We start from the raw sequence: 20,544 nt of genomic DNA on the forward strand, positions 1-20,544 counted from the left end.
AACTGCCTTTTCCATCTTCCCTTCTTCTTCTTCTTCCCTTCTTCCCTCCCTGCCATGTTCTGGGATGGTGTGATCCATGTGGATCCCAGCACTGTGGGGTCAATGGCAGCTTGGAGCTGACCAGCCTTTATTTCCCAGTTTTCTGTCTGCTGGGACCCTTGGTGCCCTCATGCTGCAGTGAAGCTGCTCCAGCTCTCCCTTTGGGAAGCAGGCTGGGAAGGTGATGGTCCCACCTGCCCCTAACACCTCCCTCCTGCAATTCCTGTTCTGGGCAGAGGGATTCCCTTCCAGGGGATGCTGGGCCTGCTCTGCAGCAGGATTGATAATTCCTTCCTGCTGTGGAAGCACTGGCAATGCTTTACTTTTCCTGAAGTGGCCATATGGCATTTTTCCATTGTGTCACCCAGCTGGCATGACTTGAAAGGAATTGTTCCTGAGGATGCTCTGCTTCTGGGCTGGGTAATTTAAGGAATAGGAGAGGAACTTGGACTAAAATATTGGAAGCATATTGCTTGCCTTAGGCAGCATTTCCATATTGAGCATTCCAAGTGACAGAGTCTGGTGCTATATTGAAACAAAGCTATTTATTTTTGCCAGGTTCTTTGGCTTTTATAACTCTGTTTTCTGCAGTGTTTAGAGTAAAATCTCCCTGAATATGCAATCTGAGGTTTTTTTGGGAGGAGTTAAACACTTGCAGCACTTCTTGTCTGAAGGAGAGTTGGTTTCCTGTCACCTTGGAGTGATGCTTGAACAGAGATTTTGGGCTTTTACAGGAGGCACACAGGGCAGATTTTATTTAGATTTTATTCATCAAAAAGACTTTTGCCAAGCAGTTTATTTTCATTAGGAACTCCTTAGCAGCATCTGCTATAGGTGACTGTTAAACAGAGCAAACTTGCTCCTGATGCAGCTGGAGGACACAGGAAGATGTGGAATTGAAAGCCTGGTATCTTTGTCTTTCTGGAAAACAGCTTTGTTCCTGCAAAATGCTTTGTGAGGTCCCAAAATTCCAAATGTTGGAGACAAAATAAGCACAAATTGAAATAATCTGTCATCAGCAGAGCTCAACTTGTGAATTCCACTCCAGTGTTACAGGCAGTCATATGAAAAATCAGTATTTTGAGAATAATCAAGTGCAGGAGAAGAGGGCTTGGTGGGAGTTCAGTGGGAAGAATTTCAGATCCCACCTGCAGCTCTGGCTGAATTTTGTGGATGGTGTTTCTCTCTTGCTGTAAAAGTAAAAAGTGTGGTGGATAAGGCAGCAACAAATCCTGGAGATGGCCCTGCAGGGTGGTGCTGAGTTCTTAGGTTATTTTAACAGCCAAGATGCCAGTACAGTTAGAGGTTTCCAATTCAAATGGATTTAGGGTTGTCCCTGAAAAGTGATCTGCTGAAAAGTTGACTTTTGCAGAGTGTTCCATGCTTGTTAGGGTTTGTGCATCTCAACAGTTCTTTCTTACTGGAGAAATTATTACTTCTGTAGCTTTTCACCATCTCCAGCCTTCCCACCTGGTAGAATCTTCCTGAGAAATATTTGCTGTCCTTTTTGCCTATTGCAGCAGTCCAAGGGACTCAGAACCTCATGATGTTTTTGTAACCTGCCCCAAATCCTCCCAACAGGATTTTTTTCAGATTTTTTTTTCAGGATTTGCCATTAAAAGCAAGTTGCTTGGAATGTAAACAAACAAAACCCCACGACCCCCAAAACTCTCTAAACAGTACAGTTGTGTTTGAGATGCCTTGGAGAGAAGGGCAGTCACTGTCACCTCACCAAGTTGTTTTGCAGCCTTCAAATTCACCTTTTGGCCTTCCCCATTGGATTGTTCTTGTTACTGCTGGAAGTTCTGAGCTTGGAGATGAATTCTGGAGAGCAAGGCCCAGTGCCAACATTTAAGATAAACCCCAATTGCCCAGGTGTATTTCCATCCTATTTTGTCCACAATTATATATAATAAAAAACCTTCTTGAGCCATGTTTCCACACAAAATTGCAGCTTCATTTGTTCTGTAGCCACTTGTTGATAAAAGCACATTAAATTTCCCCAGCTGCAGGTGGCAAAGTGTCCTGGGGGTGTTGGATGCCCACAGCTGGAGAGGGGGAAGATCCATGTGGGGCATGAGAGGAGTGGGAGGGATTTGCTCCTCATGTATTGCCTTGAGAGCCTCCTGATCTCCAGCTGTTGTTGGTCACTGAGTCTCATAATCCTCTTAAATGAATATTTACATCCTCTGCTCTGCTTGGGAATGTGCAATTCCTGCTTACTTAGGGAAAATCAGATTCATTGCTGCTCTTCTCTCCTGCATTCCAAGGGGAGGATCCTCCTCTAGAGCTTTTCATCAGCAGCAGCTTCAGCTTGTTGGCCTAGAATGTCCCATTTCCACCACATGTCCCTTTGTTCCAACTCCTTTTATTTCCTTTCTCTTCCCATGGAACTGAGAAGTTTCCAAGATTAACTTTACCCCACGCTTTTCAAGTAAACTTGTCTGAAGGAATCTGGAGACTTTGGGAAGGTCATTAGGCCTGGCTAATTAACGAGTCTTTCTTGGGGAATTTCCTTCATATGTGCAGCCATCCAATTAAAACCCAGCATGAAAATTAAGAGGCAGATGGGTTTTCATGGTTTCTGACTGTAAATATCCTCATGTGGCCTCAGAATCAGAGCCATCTCAGGTATCTGGGGCAGGAGGCTGAGATTGCTGAGTAGCACAAAGTTCTTCTCTTCCTGGGTTTCCCTTGGAGAAAGTTTTTGTTATTTGTTTGGTTTTTGTTGAGTTCTCAGTGCCCGTGACCTGTTGTTCCCTTTTCCTGAGAGAAGAAAACACAGAGCAGACTTGCTCATGCTGTACCTGGAGGACACAGGGAGATGTGGAATGGAAAGCCTGGCATCTTTGTCTTTCTGAAAACTTTGTCTCTGCAAAATGCTTTGTGAGGTCCCAAAATTCCAAATGTTTGAGACAAAATAAGCACAACTTGAAGGATCCCAGGCTGCGCTCAGAGCAGTTGGGAGTTGGTGCAGTCCCACATTGGACTCTGCTGAGAACCAGGTTTAGTTTTGTGTTTATTTACTCAGGGTTGTTATAACAGAATTCCTGCCCTGCTCCAGAAAAGCTTCTTTAGCAGGGGGTGACAATGACTATGAAAGTCAGTATTCCTAAAGGTGGGATTTGGGCTGGATAGATGCCTCTGTCTGCTCCCAGGGAACCCCAGGAGTTTCTGGTGGCTGCAGGTGGTTCATCCCTGAGGATCAGGGGTGACTTTTGGGCATGGATCAGTGCAAGGTTTGGGGTGCCTTTCTCACTGCTTTTCCTGTTCTGAGCACAAGCAGGGAACTGTGTGGGAGTTCAGTGCCCAGGAGCTGCTTTGTGATGGTGACTGACATCACTTGCCCCTGCAAACCTCCTTCTCTAGGAGCTGCTCTCAGGGCAGGATGAGCCAGAAGTTTGCTCCTGGCATTTTTGACCTCCACATTTCAGCAGGAAATTTGCTGTTTTGGTGTTTGAATATCCCTCCAAACATCCCCTGTGGCTTTGAAATGATGCCACATTTTGGAGGTTTGGATTCGTGCCTCTGGTTATTTTTGAAAAGAACAAGGACCTAAAAATAACCATGTGTACTTTTCCAGGCAGAAATGCTGGGATTTTGGGAGCCAAGTGTTTGCACGGAGGCGGCTGCAGTGAGGCATCCTGCCTGTGAATTTATGGCTCCAGCAGCTCTCAGAGAGCCTCCCTGTCCAGCACTGGGCTGAGAACCCAGCCCTCCTCCCCAGCACGGGGGCCTGACCTTCCCAAAATCCTGCTCTGCTCCTTCTTACTTGGGAAAGTATTATCTCTGTAGCTTTTCACCATCTCCAGCCTTCCCACCTGGTAGAATCTTCCTGAGAAATATTTTCTGTCCTTTTTGCCTATTGCAGCAGTCCGAGGGACTCAGAACCTCATGATGTTTTTGTGTTTTGAGAATAATCAAGTGCAGGAGAAGAGGGCTTGGTGGGAGTTCAGTGGGAAGAATTTCAGATCCCACCTGCAGCTCTGGCTGAATTTTGTGGATGGTGTTTCTCTCTTGCTGTAAAAGTAAAAAGTGTGGTGCATAAGGCAGCAACAAATCCTGGAGATGGCCCTGCAGGGTGGTGCTGAGCTTTTAGGTTATTTTAACAGCCAAGATGCCAGTACAGTTAGAGGTTTCCAATTCAAATGGATTTAGGGTTGTCCCTGAAAAGTGATCTGCTGAAAAGTTGACTTTTGCAGAGTGTTCCATGCTTGTTAGGGTTTGTGCATCTCAACAGTTCCTCTTACTGGAGAAATTATTACTTCTGTAGCTTTTCACCATCTCCAGCCTTCCCACCTGGTAGAATCTTCCTGAGAAATATTTGCTGTCCTTTTTGCCTATTGCATCAGTCCAAGGGACTCAGAACCTCATGATGTTTTTGTAACCTGCCCCAAATCCTCCCAACAGGATTTTTTTCAGATTTTTTTTTTCAGGATTTGCCATTAAAAGCAAGTTGCTTGGAATGTAAACAAACAAAACCCCACGACCCCCAAAACTCTCCAAACAGTACAGTTGTGTTTGAGATGCCTTGGAGAGAAGGGCAGTCACTGTCACCTCACCAAGCTGTTCTGCAGCCTTCAAATTCACCTTCTGGCCTTCCCTATTGGATTGTTCTTGTTACTGCTGGAAGTTCTGAGCTTGGAGATGAATTCTGGAGAGCAAGGCCCAGTGCCAACATTTAAGATAAACCCCAATTGCCCAGGTGTATTTCCATCCTATTTTGTCCACAATTATACATATAAAAAAACAACTTCTTGAGCCATGTTTCCACACAAAATTGCAGCTTCATTTGTTCTGTAGCCACTTGAACTCACACGCTCTGTGTACCTCTGGCTGCCTCCCCCAGGCTGGGACCTGCTGCTTTCCATCCACTTGCAGGAAGTGTTACAGGAATCAGATGCTGCTGATTGTATTCCTGCAGTGTCTGTTCGAAAAACCTGAATAAAAACCTGCTCTGGCTTCTAAATTTAGAAGCAATGCAGGCAGCAGCTCTGGAGGCGATTTTGCTGAGCTAATTATCCTGTTAGATAAAGCATCTCCTGCATTGTCTAATCAGATGAAAATATCTGTGTTACAGATGGTCCCTTCCATTCATTATTCACTAAGGAGATTAAGTTTCTGAGAGAGGAGGGACAGGGTGAGGGAGGGGACAGTGGAGGAAGAGATTGAGTGTGGCCCTGTGGCTGTCACCGTGTGGATGTGTCCCCTTCTCCCTGAGTGACCAGCAAGGACCAGTTCTGCTGCTTCAGCAGAATGGACTTTCCTTAATCAGCTGGATTTTCCTTCCCAGTTCTTGTTTCACTCTCAAAATTATTGCAAACCACTGAGCTGAGTGGGATTTTGGGGGGATTTTTTTTTTTTTTTTTTAATTCTCAGTGTCAGCTGATGGGTAAAGAGCTCCTTTTCATCTTTTAGGGCATCATTTATTGGTCCCTGCCCCAGCACAGTGGGTAAGGAGCTGGTTACAGGGTCAGGCAGCTCAGTCCCTGTTGGAGGGGAGCATCCAGGAATCACTGCCTTGCTTCCAGAGGGAAAAAAACAATCCATTTCCTCCCAGCCACAGTTGCTCATCAGATTATTTCTGTACTCCTGTGTTTTTCCTGGTGAAGTTTTCCCCTTGACTCTTGGCTAAGCATGAGCTGGGGAAGCAGTGCCACACAAAAATAGATGTGTTTAAGCTGGGCTGTGATTCATTTGAATTGTTAAATGGCTCTGGCTTGCCAAGTGTTCATCCTGCATGGGTGATATCAGGTTAAAACCTGGAGATTTTTGTTTATAAGTGCTCTTCTAACCACACAGGCAGGGCAAACTCACAGTGAAACTGGACCCGAGTGAGACCTAACAGCCACATAGGTAGGATTTCAAGGCCTTTATATGAAGTTTAGCATTTCAAAATAGTTTCATGTTACGCTGCTTCTCTGTTCTCTTGCAGACTGTGACATTTGTGGTTCCTGGTTTTCCCAATGTTTTTCTTTCCCTGTTAGTGTAGGAAAACCCTGTGGAGACTTTAGAAGCTGGTGGTGTGGAGGATGCCATAGAGAAGCTGACTTGCAAAAGTTAGAAAATAAACACCGTTGTTTGTCATGTGGGTTTTCTTTGACTTTGTCTTGGTTACTCAGCCATGGAACTGTTCACTACAAGAATAGATAAGGCTGAGACAAAACTATCTCTTAAAATCAATCTAGAGGTGGTGTCCACATATAGGCACCCAGAAAAAATCTCTCCTTATATGAGATGAGAAACACTCTTAGAACTTTTTTGATGTTGATTCTCTGGTTTAGATTGTGACAGTACCCAGCAAGATATCCTTGGGTTGGATCTTTGAGTTCAGCTTCCAGCTTATCCTTTGTTTTTATTACAGCAGGGATGTCAAAGGTGCTTCCCCTCCCAGCAGGTGGGAGATCACAGGTAGTAATTCTGGTTTAACTCTGTTTTCAGCCCAGCTGGTGGAACAGGTATTTCTGAATAACTTGAGCTAATCTTACTGCTCTCTTCAGTTTCTAGCACTTCAGGCGCTTGACAAAGTTCTTGATCTCTTGCCCGAGACCCCTGGATGTCCACTTTTCTCAGCCCTCTTGTGTAGCAGCAGGACATTTTGGTGGTTTTCCCCTTCTTTTCCTCCTGGAAGCAGCCCCATTCCTGTTGGCACCTGTGGCTTTGTCCTTACAGTGGCTCAGGCAGGTTTGTCACCCCCGTGTCCCTGTGTGGCACCAGGAGCTCCCGTTGGATGTTCCCAGCCCTGAGGAATGGAAGTTGTTCCAGTGCCTGCACTGCAGTGCTGGCACTTTGGAGTTGTCACTAATGAGGATTAGTGCTGCCATGTGAAATCCTCACTCCTTCCCAGACAGAGAAATCAGTGCAGGAAAAGGATCCTCAGCAGTCGCTGCCATTGCTTTGATGTTCCTGAGGTTCTGGCACAAACCATCATCTTCAAAGGGTGTCATCAGCATTAATTAGAGACTTGCACCTTATTTGTCTCTCCTTCTCTTATCTTCCTCCCCCAACCCTCCTCCTGCCTGGCTTGTGGCACAGCAGAAGAGTGTGGCCCATGGGCTCCTCTCTCATTTCTAGGACATGACTGAGGAAACATCAGTCTGTGCCAGAGCTCTGTACTCACCTGGGATGTGGTGTCATCAGAAAGGTGCTCCACAACCACTGAAGTCATAACTGCACTTATTTGCAAACAAGGCCTTTTTATGTTACTTCATTTCCAACTTGAAAGTGTTAGAAGTGCTCAGGGTTTATATTTAGCACCACAAAAATCAGATTGTTGTTTATGCAGTGCAGCAAGAGCCTGCATAAACAAGAATCTCATTTTTGTGGTGCTAAATATAAATAAATATAGAAATATATTTTATATATATAAATATATATAAACAGCAGGAGCTGTTCCCAATCCATGCTCAGCTCCCTGTGCTGAGGGGGGATCACCAGCCCTGGGGGCCTTCAGGAGGCAGTTACTGATGAGTTTTGTAATGAGTGCCAGCACTTTTGGCTTCTCCATGGAGCAGCCAGGGACCCTTCCCTGTTCTTCCCACGCAGGAGAGCGGCCGAGGGTGGGAGCAGGTGGGGAGAAACCTCAGGGTCAGCTCTCCCTGCTCCACCTCTGGCTTTCCAAAAGGTTTCACTTGTCCCTGGTTCTTGTGGGGTCAGGGAGCTGGTGCAGCCTGTCTGTCCCTCTCTGAAGGGAGCAGGAGGGAACCCTGTTAACCCCTCTGTATTTCTGTGTTCTTTGTCTTGTTTTCAGCTGGAAAGAGGTGACTTCCTCTCAGAAGAATGGAGGGAGAGGATTGCAAACACAAGGTACAGTACAGCAGTTGAATGCTGCTTTCTGAGCTGGATACTTGGGAGTTTGTATAATGGAAATTGGGAGGCTGGCCAGCTTTTTATATAGAATTTCCATAGCAAATACCCAAAGTCTATCTGCCAACTCTTACACTGGCCTCTTTAGATCCTGTTTTCTGACTAGAAGAATGGCTTTGAGTGCACGTCCCATGATATTCCATACAAGGGTGTATCCAAGATAAATTCTGCTTATAAGAGGAGCACAAACCTCCATTTGTTTTGCATATCCCTATAGTTCATGTCAGGGATTCTGGCAAAACACTCATTCTCTTGGCTATTGGGGCACACAGGCTCACTTTCCCTTTAATAAAAAGGAAAAGTACCAAGTGAGTTTGTTTCAACTTAAATAGAAAGTTCATTTAAACTAATTGTCTTGAAGATTTATTTATGTGGAGTACTGCACAGAGGGTTGGGCTCCTTTCTGAGGGAGCAGAAAGGGAGTAAATTTGTTAAAAGCAATAAAAGTCGTCTGTATTTTTAAAGCTTTGCATTCTTTCAGCCTTATGGGTAGAAAAAAACCGCTTTATTTTTATATGACCTTCTGGGCCACCCTGTTATGTGGGGGAATGGAAGGCAGTTGTCAAAGAGAGCTCTGAAAGCCTTCAGAGTTGTGGCAATTTCTGGATTGCTCCCAAAGCTCTGGTTTTGAGAGCCTGGAGGAGGCGTCTGCCAGGCTGGTGACTCCTGCAGGATTCTGTCCCTCACTTTCTTCTGGAGGTGCCTTTTAATTTGTGGACAGACTTGTCCCAGCCTTGCAGCACACTTGGGTTTGGCTTTGTTGCTTGTTATTTCAAGTGCACAATCCTCTGCTGCCCGGGCAACTTTCCTCGGAATTAATTTAAATTTTTTGGAGAAATTTTTGGCTGCAGGAGCTCTGGCTGCACCCAGAAGTGCTGGGAGATGTTTGGTTTGTGTGGCATGGCACTCACTGTGTGTCTAAGGGCCGCTCCACCTCGTTCTGGTGCAGGATCAGGGAATTCTGGAATGCTTTGGGTTGGAAGGGACCTTAAATTCCATCCAGTGCCACCTCTGCCATGGGCAGGGACAGTTTCCTGTATCTCAGGCCCTGTTCAGTCTGGCCTTGGACACTTCCAGGGATGGGGCTGCTACCAGGACATGATTCCCTGTGTGTTCCAGGGGATCCCTGTGCCTGTGGCTTGGCAAAACCTCCTGCAACGAGGGCTGAGCCCGAGGGGATTCGGGGTTCCTGTGCCCTGCACGCACACACAAAATCCTGTGCCAGAGTGAACACTATAAAAACACATCTGCAGGCTCTGGCTTTTTCCCTTCCTCTCCTGGATGTTTTCTAGTCCCATTAATATGTTTGGCTCTTTTGCAAGGCCTTTTTTTTTTTTTTTTTGGCACATGGGAAGGGGGAGGAAGAAACCCCTGCTAGCTTTACTTGCCAGGCAGGGTTTCCCAAATTTCCAAGAGCAAGGCGTAGCAAGAATAACTTTTTTTTTCCCCTTACTGCATAAACATTTTTTTCATTCGTGGTTTTTAATAGCTTTGAGTGCTGCTCTTAAACTCCCCGTGTCCTTGTTGAACACGTTTCATGTGTGGAGGCACTGGGAAGGGAGTTTTCCTGCAAAGAAATCAGTTCTTCATATGGGAACAATAGGCCAGGATGGCTTTTACACTTCATAGAATCCTGGAATATTCTGAGCTGGGAGGGACCCTCAGGGACCATCAGCCCAGCCCTGTCCCTGCACAGGCACCCCACCAAGCCCACCCTGAGCATCCCTGAGAGCGCTGGCCAAACGCTCCTGGAGCTCTGGCAGCCTCGGGGCCGGGACCATTCCCTGGGGAGCCTGGGCAGTGCCAGCAGCCTCGGGGGGAAGAACCTTTCCCTGAGCTCCATGCCAAACCTCCCCTGGCATGTTCATTCAGCAGGGAGCTCAACCCAGGAGGTGTTGAGGACTCTTGTGGCAGCCTAGGCACCAAATGGGCACCAGGGACATTTAGACCAGGCTGATTAGACCTTTAAACTAAAGGGCTGTTTCTTTTTTAATCTGTGGCATGTTCTGTTTCTTTCCCAAGCCCTTTTATCATTTGTGAGATTCTACCTCTGTGCAGATTTGTTTCCATATGATTGTTTTTTTCCATGAACAACCCCTTCCCTTGTTTAATTTCTTAACCCAGAAAGAAAAATGCAGCTCCTCTGTTGTGGGTAGGGCTGAAGTGCTGGGTTTAGGACAGGGAAAATGTGCTAAGCTGTCACTGTCTTCTGGCATTATGGGGAATTTGGAGCTGGAAGAGAAACAGATTGCCCAGAGCAGCTGTGGCTGCTTCAGGATCCCTGGCAGTGCCCAAGGCCAGGCTGGACAGGGCTTGGAGCAGCCTGGGACAGTGGAAGGTGTCCCTGCCATGGCAGGGCACTGGATGGGCTTTAAGGACCCCTCCATCCCAAACAGTTTTATGATTCTAAAATACATTTTGATATTTTGCTGTAATATTTTAAGTCCCCACCAAGAAGTACCAGGATGAAGTGCTGAGTGTTGCTCTCCATGTGTTGGGTGACAGGAGCTGTAGAGTTGGGGACAAGCAGGTTTGTCCATGGCAGGAGTGGCTGGGAAGGCTCCAAGTGGCTGTGGTGTGACTGGGGGTCCATGTGGGGTGTTCCTGTCTCCCTGATCTTTAACTGGATCATTGTTTTGCAGTGTTATTTTTGTGAATAATTTTGCCTTCGGGCCTGAGGTGGATCACCAGCTGAAGGAGCGCTTTGCGAACATGAAGGAAGGTAAATCCAACTGGGAATGTTTTTCTCCTTCTTTCCTGATTCCTGTGGTAGCTGGCGTGGGAGGAGGTTTCAGTTCCAGCTGGCAAAGCCAGGCCTTGGGGTTTGTTCTGTGCCTTGGGGCCAAGTGTCTGCACCACAGTGGGATTTCTACTTCCCCCTTTGTGTCTGCCCACACCTGCCTGCCTCCTTGGAGCATCCCCTCTGCTGGGAAAACTCTGGAGTGGGGTTGGGATGGGAGGAGCTGCTGGTCCATCCTTCCCTCTTTTGGGAGCCCACAAAACACCCAACAGCCAAGGCCAAACTTCCTGGATCCCTGGCAGTGCCCAAGGCCAGGCTGGGCAGGGCTTGGAGCAGCCTGGGACAGTGAAGGTGTCCCTGCCCATGGCAGGGGTGGCACTGGGTGAGCTTTGAAGTCCTTCCAACCCAACCCATTCCATGATTCCTGGCAGCAGAGGCACAGCTTTGGAAGGCCAATCTCTAATTCCATACAGAATTCACTTCCTGCTTCTCCTGTTCGGAGCTGGCTCATTTAGAGCTGGCTGTTACCTGCTCCAAACCTGTGGGGATGTGGCACCTGAGGACAGGGTTTAGTGGGATGGACTTTGATGGTTGGATGGTCTTAAAGGTCTTTTCCAACCTTTATGGTTCCACAATGCCATAAAAACTGGGCCACAGTCGCTGGGTGCTCCTGAGAAGCCACACTGCAGACTGGGGACACCCCTACACCCCATCGTGGCCTCTCCATTGCCCTGGGGGTCTTTTCATTGCTCTTTACCACTGGGATAAGTAACAATTTTACTTGGTTGTGGCAGAAATGACAGAAATAACAATTTCTGAAAAGAAAAATATGTGGTGTGAACAAAGCAGCTGTGGCTTCCCATGGCACAGCTTTGTGCTGAAATAAATAATGTGAGTTTTGGGCTCTGCTGCAAACCATAAAAACCCAAACTTAAGCTGTTTTCTTTAATTTAACTGGATTATTTTTTAGTTTTCAAACTTGTTTAATGATGGCTTGAGAGCAGTGGGAAGGTGGAGATGTTTCAAGAGCCCTTTACAGTGATGAAACCTGATTTCTTTTCCCAGAGTGTTCTTCAGGTTCTGCTGAATGACCCCAAATACCCATGAAATGGACATTAGTGGCCTCTAAATTAAAGGGCTTTGGGAGCTTGTGTATAAAAGATCCCAAGTAGGATTGACATAATTGAAATTTCTTTAAATTGGCACTGAGAATTAACATGCTTTTTTTCCCAAGTGTTTCAAATCTGTCATTTTAAAGTGATCCTTGAGGTGTCACCTGGCAGGAATCATGGATTGGCTTTCTTGGGGCTGTCAGAATGAGAATGAAAGGATTTATTTATTTTTTAATGCTATACAAGGGGCAGTTTTATAGGACTGCTTGTTAGGGCTCTGTACTGGATTATATTTAATAAGTAGTTACTTCTAGAACAAATAAAGGAGCTGACTGTGCTCTTTGTTTTTTTTCTCCTTTTTCCAGGTGGGAGAATTGTGTCCTCAAAACCTTTTGCACCTCTAAATTTTAGAATTAACAGTCGAAACTTGAGTGGTATGATTGCCCTTTTTATTGTTCATTACAGTTGTGGATGTTCATTATCTGAAAATGTCTGGGGGGTGTTACTGTTTTTTAGAGTTGTTTAAGTAGAAAATGCTGCTGCATTATTAGGGCACACCAAGTGACAGGTACTTAAAATCAATTTAAAATGAGGCGAGGACAGTTTAAAATCAATTTAGACTCTATTTAAAGAGAGGAGCAGACACTTCTGATGGGGTTTGTGCTGCTGTGTTTTGGTGCTGGTTCCATCAATGTGTCCCTGAGCTGCAGAGAAATCAGGACTTCAAGGGTGTGATTCATTTCTTCAGCCACAAAGAGCAGCCCTGACTCACAGGGGAGTTCCCTACACCAAATCCAGGCAGGTAAATCCCAACAGGCAGGATTCCTAAGGCTTAGAGGTTATGGAGCCAGGCTGGGAGAGCTGGGGGTGCTCCCCTGGAGAGGAGAAGGCTCCAGGGAGAGCTCAGAGCCCCTGGCAGGGCCTGAAGGGGCTCCAGGAGAGCTGGAGAGGGACTGGGGACAAGGCCTGGAGGGACAGGACCCAGGGAATGGCTCCCACTGCCAGAGGGCAGGGCTGGATGGGATCTTGGGCAGGAATTGTTCCCTTTGAGGGTGGGCAGGCCCTGGCCCAGGGTGCCCAGAGCAGCTGTGGCTGCCCCTGGATCCCTGGCAGTGCCCAAGGCCAGGCTGGACAGGGCTTGGAGCAGCCTGGGACAGGGGAAGGTGTCCCTGCCATGGCACTGGATGGGCTTTGAGGTCCCTCCCAACCCAAACAATTCCAGGATTCTGTGAAATGTTCAACTTTGAACATCTCCTGTGCTGTGCATTGAGCAAACAAACCTCTCCCAGGCACACCCCAGCCCTGGGTCTGGTTCATTGCCAACACAGGGTCGTGGTTTCCTTCTCTGAACAGGCCAGACTCGATGTTTGGCAGCCTTGTCCTTTGCAAGGACATGAGCTACAGTTTAAGGAGGTTTTGGCACATTCCACATGGTTGGTTATGGTTTTGACCTTTTTCAGACTTTCACTGTTGAAACTGGGGTGTCTGTGCAGAAGTTGGACTGATGTTCTTTGTGGGTCCCTTCCAGTTCAGGTTTTTAAATGAAATTCCTCAAGCAGAAGAGCAGTCCAAGCTGGGATTTACATGTGTTTACTGTGTCCAGTGCTAAATTTTCCTTAAATCAAACCCCTCTCATTCCCTCCTTGTGCAAATGTGGGGAGCAACTCACTGAGTTCCAAATCTCAAGCTGTGCTGTCTAATTTTGGCCTAAACTGCTTTTGAAGAATAGTCATTTTTGGGCTGTCATGAAGTAAATTGTGCCTTTGGGAGTTATTTTTAAGCTGAAATTCTTGTGGATGTCCCACACATCAGGCACCCAAACCTGCACTTTTCTTTCCCTGTTTGAAATTCTGTTCTGGGGCCTCTGGTGGTTTGGAACCTTGTTGAACCTTGAGTGCTGGACTGCCAATTCTTTGGAGGCATGGGCTTGAAAATAAAGGGTGGAATGGTGCTGCTGGAACTCCTCAAGCCTCAGGAGAGCTGGGACCAGGCTGTCAGTTTGCTGATGAGGCAAAGAGAGCCTGAGTGAAGCTTGGGCCCTCTTGCAGAGCCCACCAGAGCTTGAGGAAATCCAAGAATGCCTTTGGAGATGTTTCAATTAGACCTGCCCACAAAAATACAGGGCTTTGGCCTCTGAAGCCTTTTCTTTCCTGGATTTTTCCCATTCCCTATTCTCTCTGCTGCATTTGGGAGACTGAGGCCAGCATGTGCTGCTCTTTCACCTCAGAACAGCCCTGGTTACCTCTGCCAGTTGAACCAGATTTTTATCCCAGCCCAGCCTGGATTCATTGGGAATGTTTTCTAGAATGCTGAAGTTTCAGATCTCAGCTGTTATTCAATGCTGAATGGAAATGCTGATGTTAAAATTATATTGAGATGATTAATTGGAGTTTGGATGAGTGAGAGGCTTAGCAAAAGGAGAGCAAACAGCTTCCACCAGTAGGAAACTCCCAGGGATTCAGAAAAAAGGCCCTGAAAAAAAAAATTACCTTACTCTGCTACAAACAGGGAGAATTATGTGAATAAATTTTAGGGCTTAATCCCTTTCTGAGACCATGTTATGCTGGGAAATACCAACATCAAATGAGCTTGTGTGGGATGTGCTGGGCGTGGGGCTTGTTCCAGTGGCCTGTTCCAAGTGACACTCCCAGGGAATGCCAGCCCCAGCCATGGCCAGTGTCCTGCACGTGAGCAGGGAATGTCCCTGCTCTGCTGCCTCTGTGCTGCCCCACGAGGTTTTCCATAATACTTTTATTTATCAAGGCTTTTTTTGGTGCCTGAGCATGCCTTGAGTCACGTCTCACCTGTCTGTCAAATACTCTGATCTGGAGTATGAACATTTAAATAATTTATACAAAACACTGGAAAAGATCAAGCTTTAAGAAGGAGGCACCAGTTCCCTCAATAGCACTTTTGTCCTTAGTAGTTCCATCTGTAGGAAGAAGGGGAAATGTGGACAGAGTTGGGACAAATGAAAACAAGTATTAAAATGTGGTTAAAATAGTGGTTGAGGTTGCTGAATCCCAAACCTTGCTTTTGGCCTCTTCTGGGTCATTTTTGTTTAATTAGAAACGAGTCATAATTTCTCCTCCAGCCCTGCCACTCGCTCAGTGGTTGTGGGAATGTTTAAGGCACATCCCCTAGCTATTAATTCTGGAGAACAAAATAAATATAGACAAGAAAGCAAACCCAAAACATGTTTGTGCCCAGTCCAAATATGGGGCAGCTGCAGCTGACAGGGGCTGGGCTGGTGACATTCTGGGGCTGTTTAATTCATTCCTGTCACACACATGTGTTCATTCCTGTCACACAACAACATGTGTTGTTCCTTGGAAAAGTTGTCTGGGACACAGTTCTGCTGGCCAGAACTGACTCACTCTGGGGTGGCTGGCTGAAAGGTACATGTCCCACATGTTGGGTTCCTGTGGGGTGCACGTAGCAAGAGAGTAAAAGAAATTCCCTTTAAACTCCCAGCAGTGTTTTCCTGCAGGATCTGCAAACCAGATTTCTCTGTGTTGGTGCCTGGCTGGTCTCAGCTGAGCTTTCCCCTCCCCTGCTCTCCTCCCACAGATATTGGCACTATCATGAGGGTTGTGGAGCTGTCACCACTGAAGGGCTCCGTGTCCTGGACGGGGAAACCAGTCTCCTACTACCTGCACACGATTGACAGAACCATAGTGAGTACCAGGGCTGCCATGGGGCTAGGAGCCTGTGCCCTGCTCCAGGGCAGCATTTTCCAGCTCCACATCCTTCTGCCTGGGGCTTGTGTTCCTGTCCCTTTGTGGATTTACACACCTGAGTGTGCAAACTGGCTGCTCCAGGGTTGCACACACCCTGGGGTTAAGGGCAGAGCTGATTTACTGAAGCTGCAGAGATTCACTGATAAAATTCCTCCTGCAGCTGCTCAGATTTGAGCTCTCCTGCTGTCATTTCCTCACAGGCAAAGACTCAGTGGGGCTTTGATTCCTCTGTGGTGCGCAGACCATTTCATTCAGTCATATTCAACCAGCAAATCTCAATTTTAGTAAAAGTCTCAGCTGCTGTAGAAGCAACCCAAGCTCCATAACAATGATGATGCATTCACTGTTTTTTTTTATTAAAGAAAACGAACAAAAAAAAACCCCAAACCAACCAACAACAATAAATAACCCATGCAACAGCCCCCTTCCCCACCAAAAAACACCAACCCCCCCCCCCCCCCCCAAAAAAAAATCCCCCAAGCTCCTCATAAAACCCAACAAGCCCTTTGGAAATGAAAAAATTTGTGGACAAATCATTTGTCCCACCCCGAGGTTTTTGCAGTGGGACAGTAATGCTGTTTTCCTTACTCTGCTGTGTCTAATAAAGCTTTTGTTCAGGAATGTGCCAGAGTGCAGATAAATGGTGGAGTACGAGGGTGCAGCAGCTTCAGTGAAAATAACTTCATTGAAAATCAGCCTCTGCTGAGGGGAGATATGTGACACAAAGCTTTAAAACAAGGCCAGGCAGTGGTGGGGATGATAAAACCTTGTAGAGGTTGGATTATGCCCTGTTACACAACAGGCTGGGTGCCTGAAAAGAATGAATGTAAATGGCTTCTTGATGTAGCTTATCAGAAGCAAAGCAGTCAGAATTTCTGCAGTTCTGCACTTGTTTTAAGCTAATATTCTTCTGTGTTCATCTGTCATGGCTTTGAGGATGACTCTCTTCTCTTTCTATTTTCAGCTTGAAAACTATTTTTCTAGTCTCAAAAATCCAAAACTCAGGGTAAGTTTCAATCATTTTCTGTAGAAAACTCAAAGTAAGGGAGCAGCCACTGTGAGGAATTTAATCACAGGTGGACAGAATTGATTGGAAATCAGATTTTCTTGGTAGGCAAAGAACATGGAGCTAATTGAAGGGAAGTCTCAGATGCCATCAAGCACTAATTCAATCGTGTCCAAGGGATTTCTAATAGAGAATTAATGGGGCAGCCCCAAGGTGCTTTTACCTTGCACTGGAGGTCTGTAATGAGCTATTTCTTCCTTAAAGAACTGGAATTAAAGAAGGGAATGATGGTTTGAATCTGTCCCAGTGCTCAGCTCCTGAAATGAAGCTCTGAAATGTTCCTTTTGGGACGTGCCATTGGAGGCACAGAGTGAGTTGTCATTTGCTGCAGTCTGGGCTGTTTCACATGGAATTAAAATGCCAGAGAGTTTTTGGGACTGTGCAGGGCTGTGTTAACCTGAAATAATCAATGGATTCCCAGGAAGAGAATTAAGTGAGGCCACTTAATTTAAAATTTCAGTTGAATGTTCATCCTCAGGCTGACTGGCTCTGTAAGAACAGACTCATGGGGGCTCTGAAAGGGAATTATTTCAGATTGCCCCACTCAAATTTGGGACAAAAAAGACTTGTTAGAGAAAAAAAAAAACAGGGTACTTCTGACCTTCCCTGCTTTTCACAATTAAACCTTTCCACTGATAATGTGCTTAAATCAAAGGAGTGTTGGAATTGCCAGAAATCTTATGCAGATTAAACCTCACCTGGAAGGTGCAGGAAAGAATTTGACTGAGCTCTTGGAAATTTCCTGTCTGAAAGAAGTGAGATTTTTCCTGAACAGGGAAATTTCCTGTCAGCCTGGGAGAAAATCAGCCTGGAAAGTTGCTGTGTTATTTTTCTATTAGTCACCTCAATAAACTTGGCTGAAGTTGAATGAGATGATGATTAATGGCTTTGCCATTTCCAGTCATGGAAGATTTTTGGAGTGTTACCATGAAATGTTGGGGATGTGGGGAAGCTATTGAAATGTTGTTGTTGTTGTTATTGTTATTATTATTATTCTTCAATAGTTCTATTAATAGTAATTATTATTTATAGACACTATATTTTTATATATACTCACTATATTATTTATATATTATTATTTGTATATTAAATAATTAAACTAAATAATAATAATAGTAATAATAATAGTAATAATAATAGTAATAATAATAGTAATAATAATAATAATAATAATAATAGTACAGATGAAACCTGATACAGCAGGATGGGGCTGGGAGGGGAGAATATAGGAAGAGGTTGAGATTTAATCTCCTCTGGAGGTGGAAAAGGATTTGTTCTCACCTGAGCCAAGGGGAATTTTGTTCCCTTGTGGAAAACAAAGCTGGGAAAGAAGGTGATGCATATGAAAAAGTGATAAACACATGAGCAAATGGTGAAATGTCCCATCCCTTCTCCCCAGGAGGAACAAGAGGCAGCTAGACGTCGTCAACAACGAGAAAACAAAAGTAACACAACGACTCCAACGAAGGTCCAAGAAAACAAGGTGACCATCCTGCATTTCTGTGTGCTGAGTGTGTTTCCTGTGGCTGAGCCCCAGCTCGTGCTCTGAGTCAGGAGAAGCCTGGCTCTGTGGGAAGGCTGCTGGGTTTTACTCTGAGCACACAAACTGCTGGAGCTGTTGCTGTGCCCAAAAATATGATGGAGTGAGTTAATAAAAGCTGCACTTGGGAGTTGCACCACTAATTTTGGAAAGGAAAAAAAGGTGTTGCAAGATGAATAGTTGGTTGTCCACCCTCGCTTGCATCCAGCAGGAGTTTGCAGAGCTGTCCCTGAGTCACAGCCCACTGAATGGAGTTCAGAGTGTGCTGGGTTTCTTCTGCAAAGACTCATTTCCTTTCTTGGGTAATGCTGTGAGAAATGCACTGCCTGTTCATGCCCAAAAATATAAAGCATTGATGGTACTCTGAGTTTTGAGAGAAATTCATTTGAAGAATGTAGTCAGGGAAGGATGAATAATCAGCTTTTGTTAGACAGCAGCTACAGATTTAACAGAATCACTGAACAGTTTGTCTTGAAGGGACCTCAAAGCCCATCTAGTGCCAGCCCTGCCATGGCAGGGACACCTTCCACTGCCCCAGGCTGCTGCAAGCCCTGTCCAGCCTGGCCTTGGGCACTGCCAGGGATCCAGGGACAGCCACAGCTGCTCTGGGCACCCTGGGCCAGGGCCTGCCCACCCTGCCAGGGAACAATTCCTGCCCAATACCCATCTACTCCTACCTGAAGTTCCCCTCCCTCAGCATTTTCTTTTCTTTAATGAATTGTTGGACTAGACTTTTTTCTGACTTAGATGTGGCAACTGAGAGGTGCTTTAAAAACTTTTATTGCATTTTCAGTCTCATGTGACGGGTGAGACAATACAGATGTTATCATTCACACCATCACAATCAGAAGCCAACTATTTCCTAATTACAATACATTATAAACATTTTTTGGCTTATCAGTTTGAGCTACACCATGCTGTAAATGCCTTCAAGCCAATAATCTAAAATTACCCCTCGTGGGTTCTACTCCAATGCATCTTTCATAGTTCTATTTCTCCAAAATATCTAGTCCTTTTTGTAAGGCAACCTTTTAAAACTTCTTTCTGGTTCTATTTCTCTCAGTAAGTCTGTCCTATTCCCTGGCATTTCTAAGTCAGCATTTCTTATTTCAAAGTTTACATACAGATACACACTATGTGAGCCTTCTGTCAAACTTTAAAAATTTTCTATAAATCCATTTCCCTCAATGAGTAAGTCCAGAAGAGAATGAGCCCAACCCCTTGGGAACAACTCTTGTCCCAAGCAAATCCACTTCCCTGTCAAGTTATTGAACTACAATGCATCAGTTTCCTTTCAGAAACATTATTTCTGATATGATATATTATATATATATAATATCAGAAACATATTTCATAAAAATGAAACACCATTATTTCTGATATGATATATATAAAATATCAGAAATAGATTTCCATTATTTCTGATATGATATATCATATATATCATGTATATATAATATCAGAAATATGTTTCATTAATAGCAACAAACCACTATTATTTCTAATGTTATATATCAGAAATATATTTCATTAATAATAATGAAACACTATTATTTCTGATGTTATATATCATATCAGAAATATATTTCCTTAATAACAATGAAACCATTATTTCTGATATGATATATATAATATCAGAAATATATTTCATTAATAACAATGAAACACCATTATTTCTGACCTGATGTATCATATATATATGTATATATATATATATATATATATATAAAAAATATCAGAAATATATTTCATTAATAACAATGAAACACTATGCTTCATTATTAAAAATGGAACACCATTATTAATGTTGGCTGAAAAGGAATGCTGCATATGGAGGTAGAAATGACCAAAGTTTTTCAAAATCTCAGGATTCTGGTGCTGAAGAAGAAAAAGCTGCAGCGAATTCTGTTAAAAAGCCATCTCCCTCCAAGGCCCGGAAGAAGAAGCTGAGTAAGAAAGGCAGGAAAATGGCAGGGAGGAAACGAGGGCGGCCCAAGAAAATGAACACGGCGAGTACTGAGCGCAAGACCAAGAAGAACCAAACTGCACTAGAACTTCTGCATGCTCAGACTGTCTCCCAGACATCTTCATCCTCTCCTCAGGGTGAGTGCAGGGGGGCTGCAAGAGCCTGGATAATCTCTGAAGCTCTGGACGTGCTGGTTTTTCCTTTGTTGCCAGGTTGAGTTGGATTTTGTGGCATGGCCTCCCTGTTGCCACCAGAGCAAAGCTGCCCTTGAGGTCTTGGTGGTGGTGATGGGATTGATGGATGTGCTCATGGGGATGTGGGTGGGATGAATGTGTTGATGGTGATTAATGTGTTAATGGTGATGGCATTCACGTGTTGATGGTTTGGGGGTGGGATTCATGGTGATTGATGGTGATTAATGTATTGATGGGGCTGGGGGTGGGATCTGGCTGTGGGTACTCAGCCAGGAGCTGGG

At 45.1% G+C, this 20,544-nt stretch overlaps 1 protein-coding gene across 4 annotated transcripts in view; it reads left to right on the forward strand.

The window, feature by feature from the left end:
* DOT1L (DOT1 like histone lysine methyltransferase) overlaps positions 1 to 20,544 on the forward strand; it is a 79,786-nt gene that overhangs the window by 29,843 nt on the left and 29,399 nt on the right. For all 4 annotated transcript variants that reach the window (XM_053999711.1, XM_053999712.1, XM_053999714.1 and 1 more), the window contains exons 8-14: positions 7,790 to 7,845; positions 10,548 to 10,627; positions 12,123 to 12,191; positions 15,328 to 15,434; positions 16,462 to 16,503; positions 17,963 to 18,046; positions 19,972 to 20,206. In XM_053999711.1, the coding sequence (XP_053855686.1) occupies positions 7,790 to 7,845; positions 10,548 to 10,627; positions 12,123 to 12,191; positions 15,328 to 15,434; positions 16,462 to 16,503; positions 17,963 to 18,046; positions 19,972 to 20,206 (673 nt within the window). The remainder of the gene's footprint in view (positions 1 to 7,789; positions 7,846 to 10,547; positions 10,628 to 12,122; positions 12,192 to 15,327; positions 15,435 to 16,461; positions 16,504 to 17,962; positions 18,047 to 19,971; positions 20,207 to 20,544) is intronic.

Source organism: Vidua macroura, chromosome 26 (genome assembly GCF_024509145.1).
Source record: "Vidua macroura isolate BioBank_ID:100142 chromosome 26, ASM2450914v1, whole genome shotgun sequence".
Lineage (NCBI taxonomy): Eukaryota > Metazoa > Chordata > Aves > Passeriformes > Viduidae > Vidua > Vidua macroura.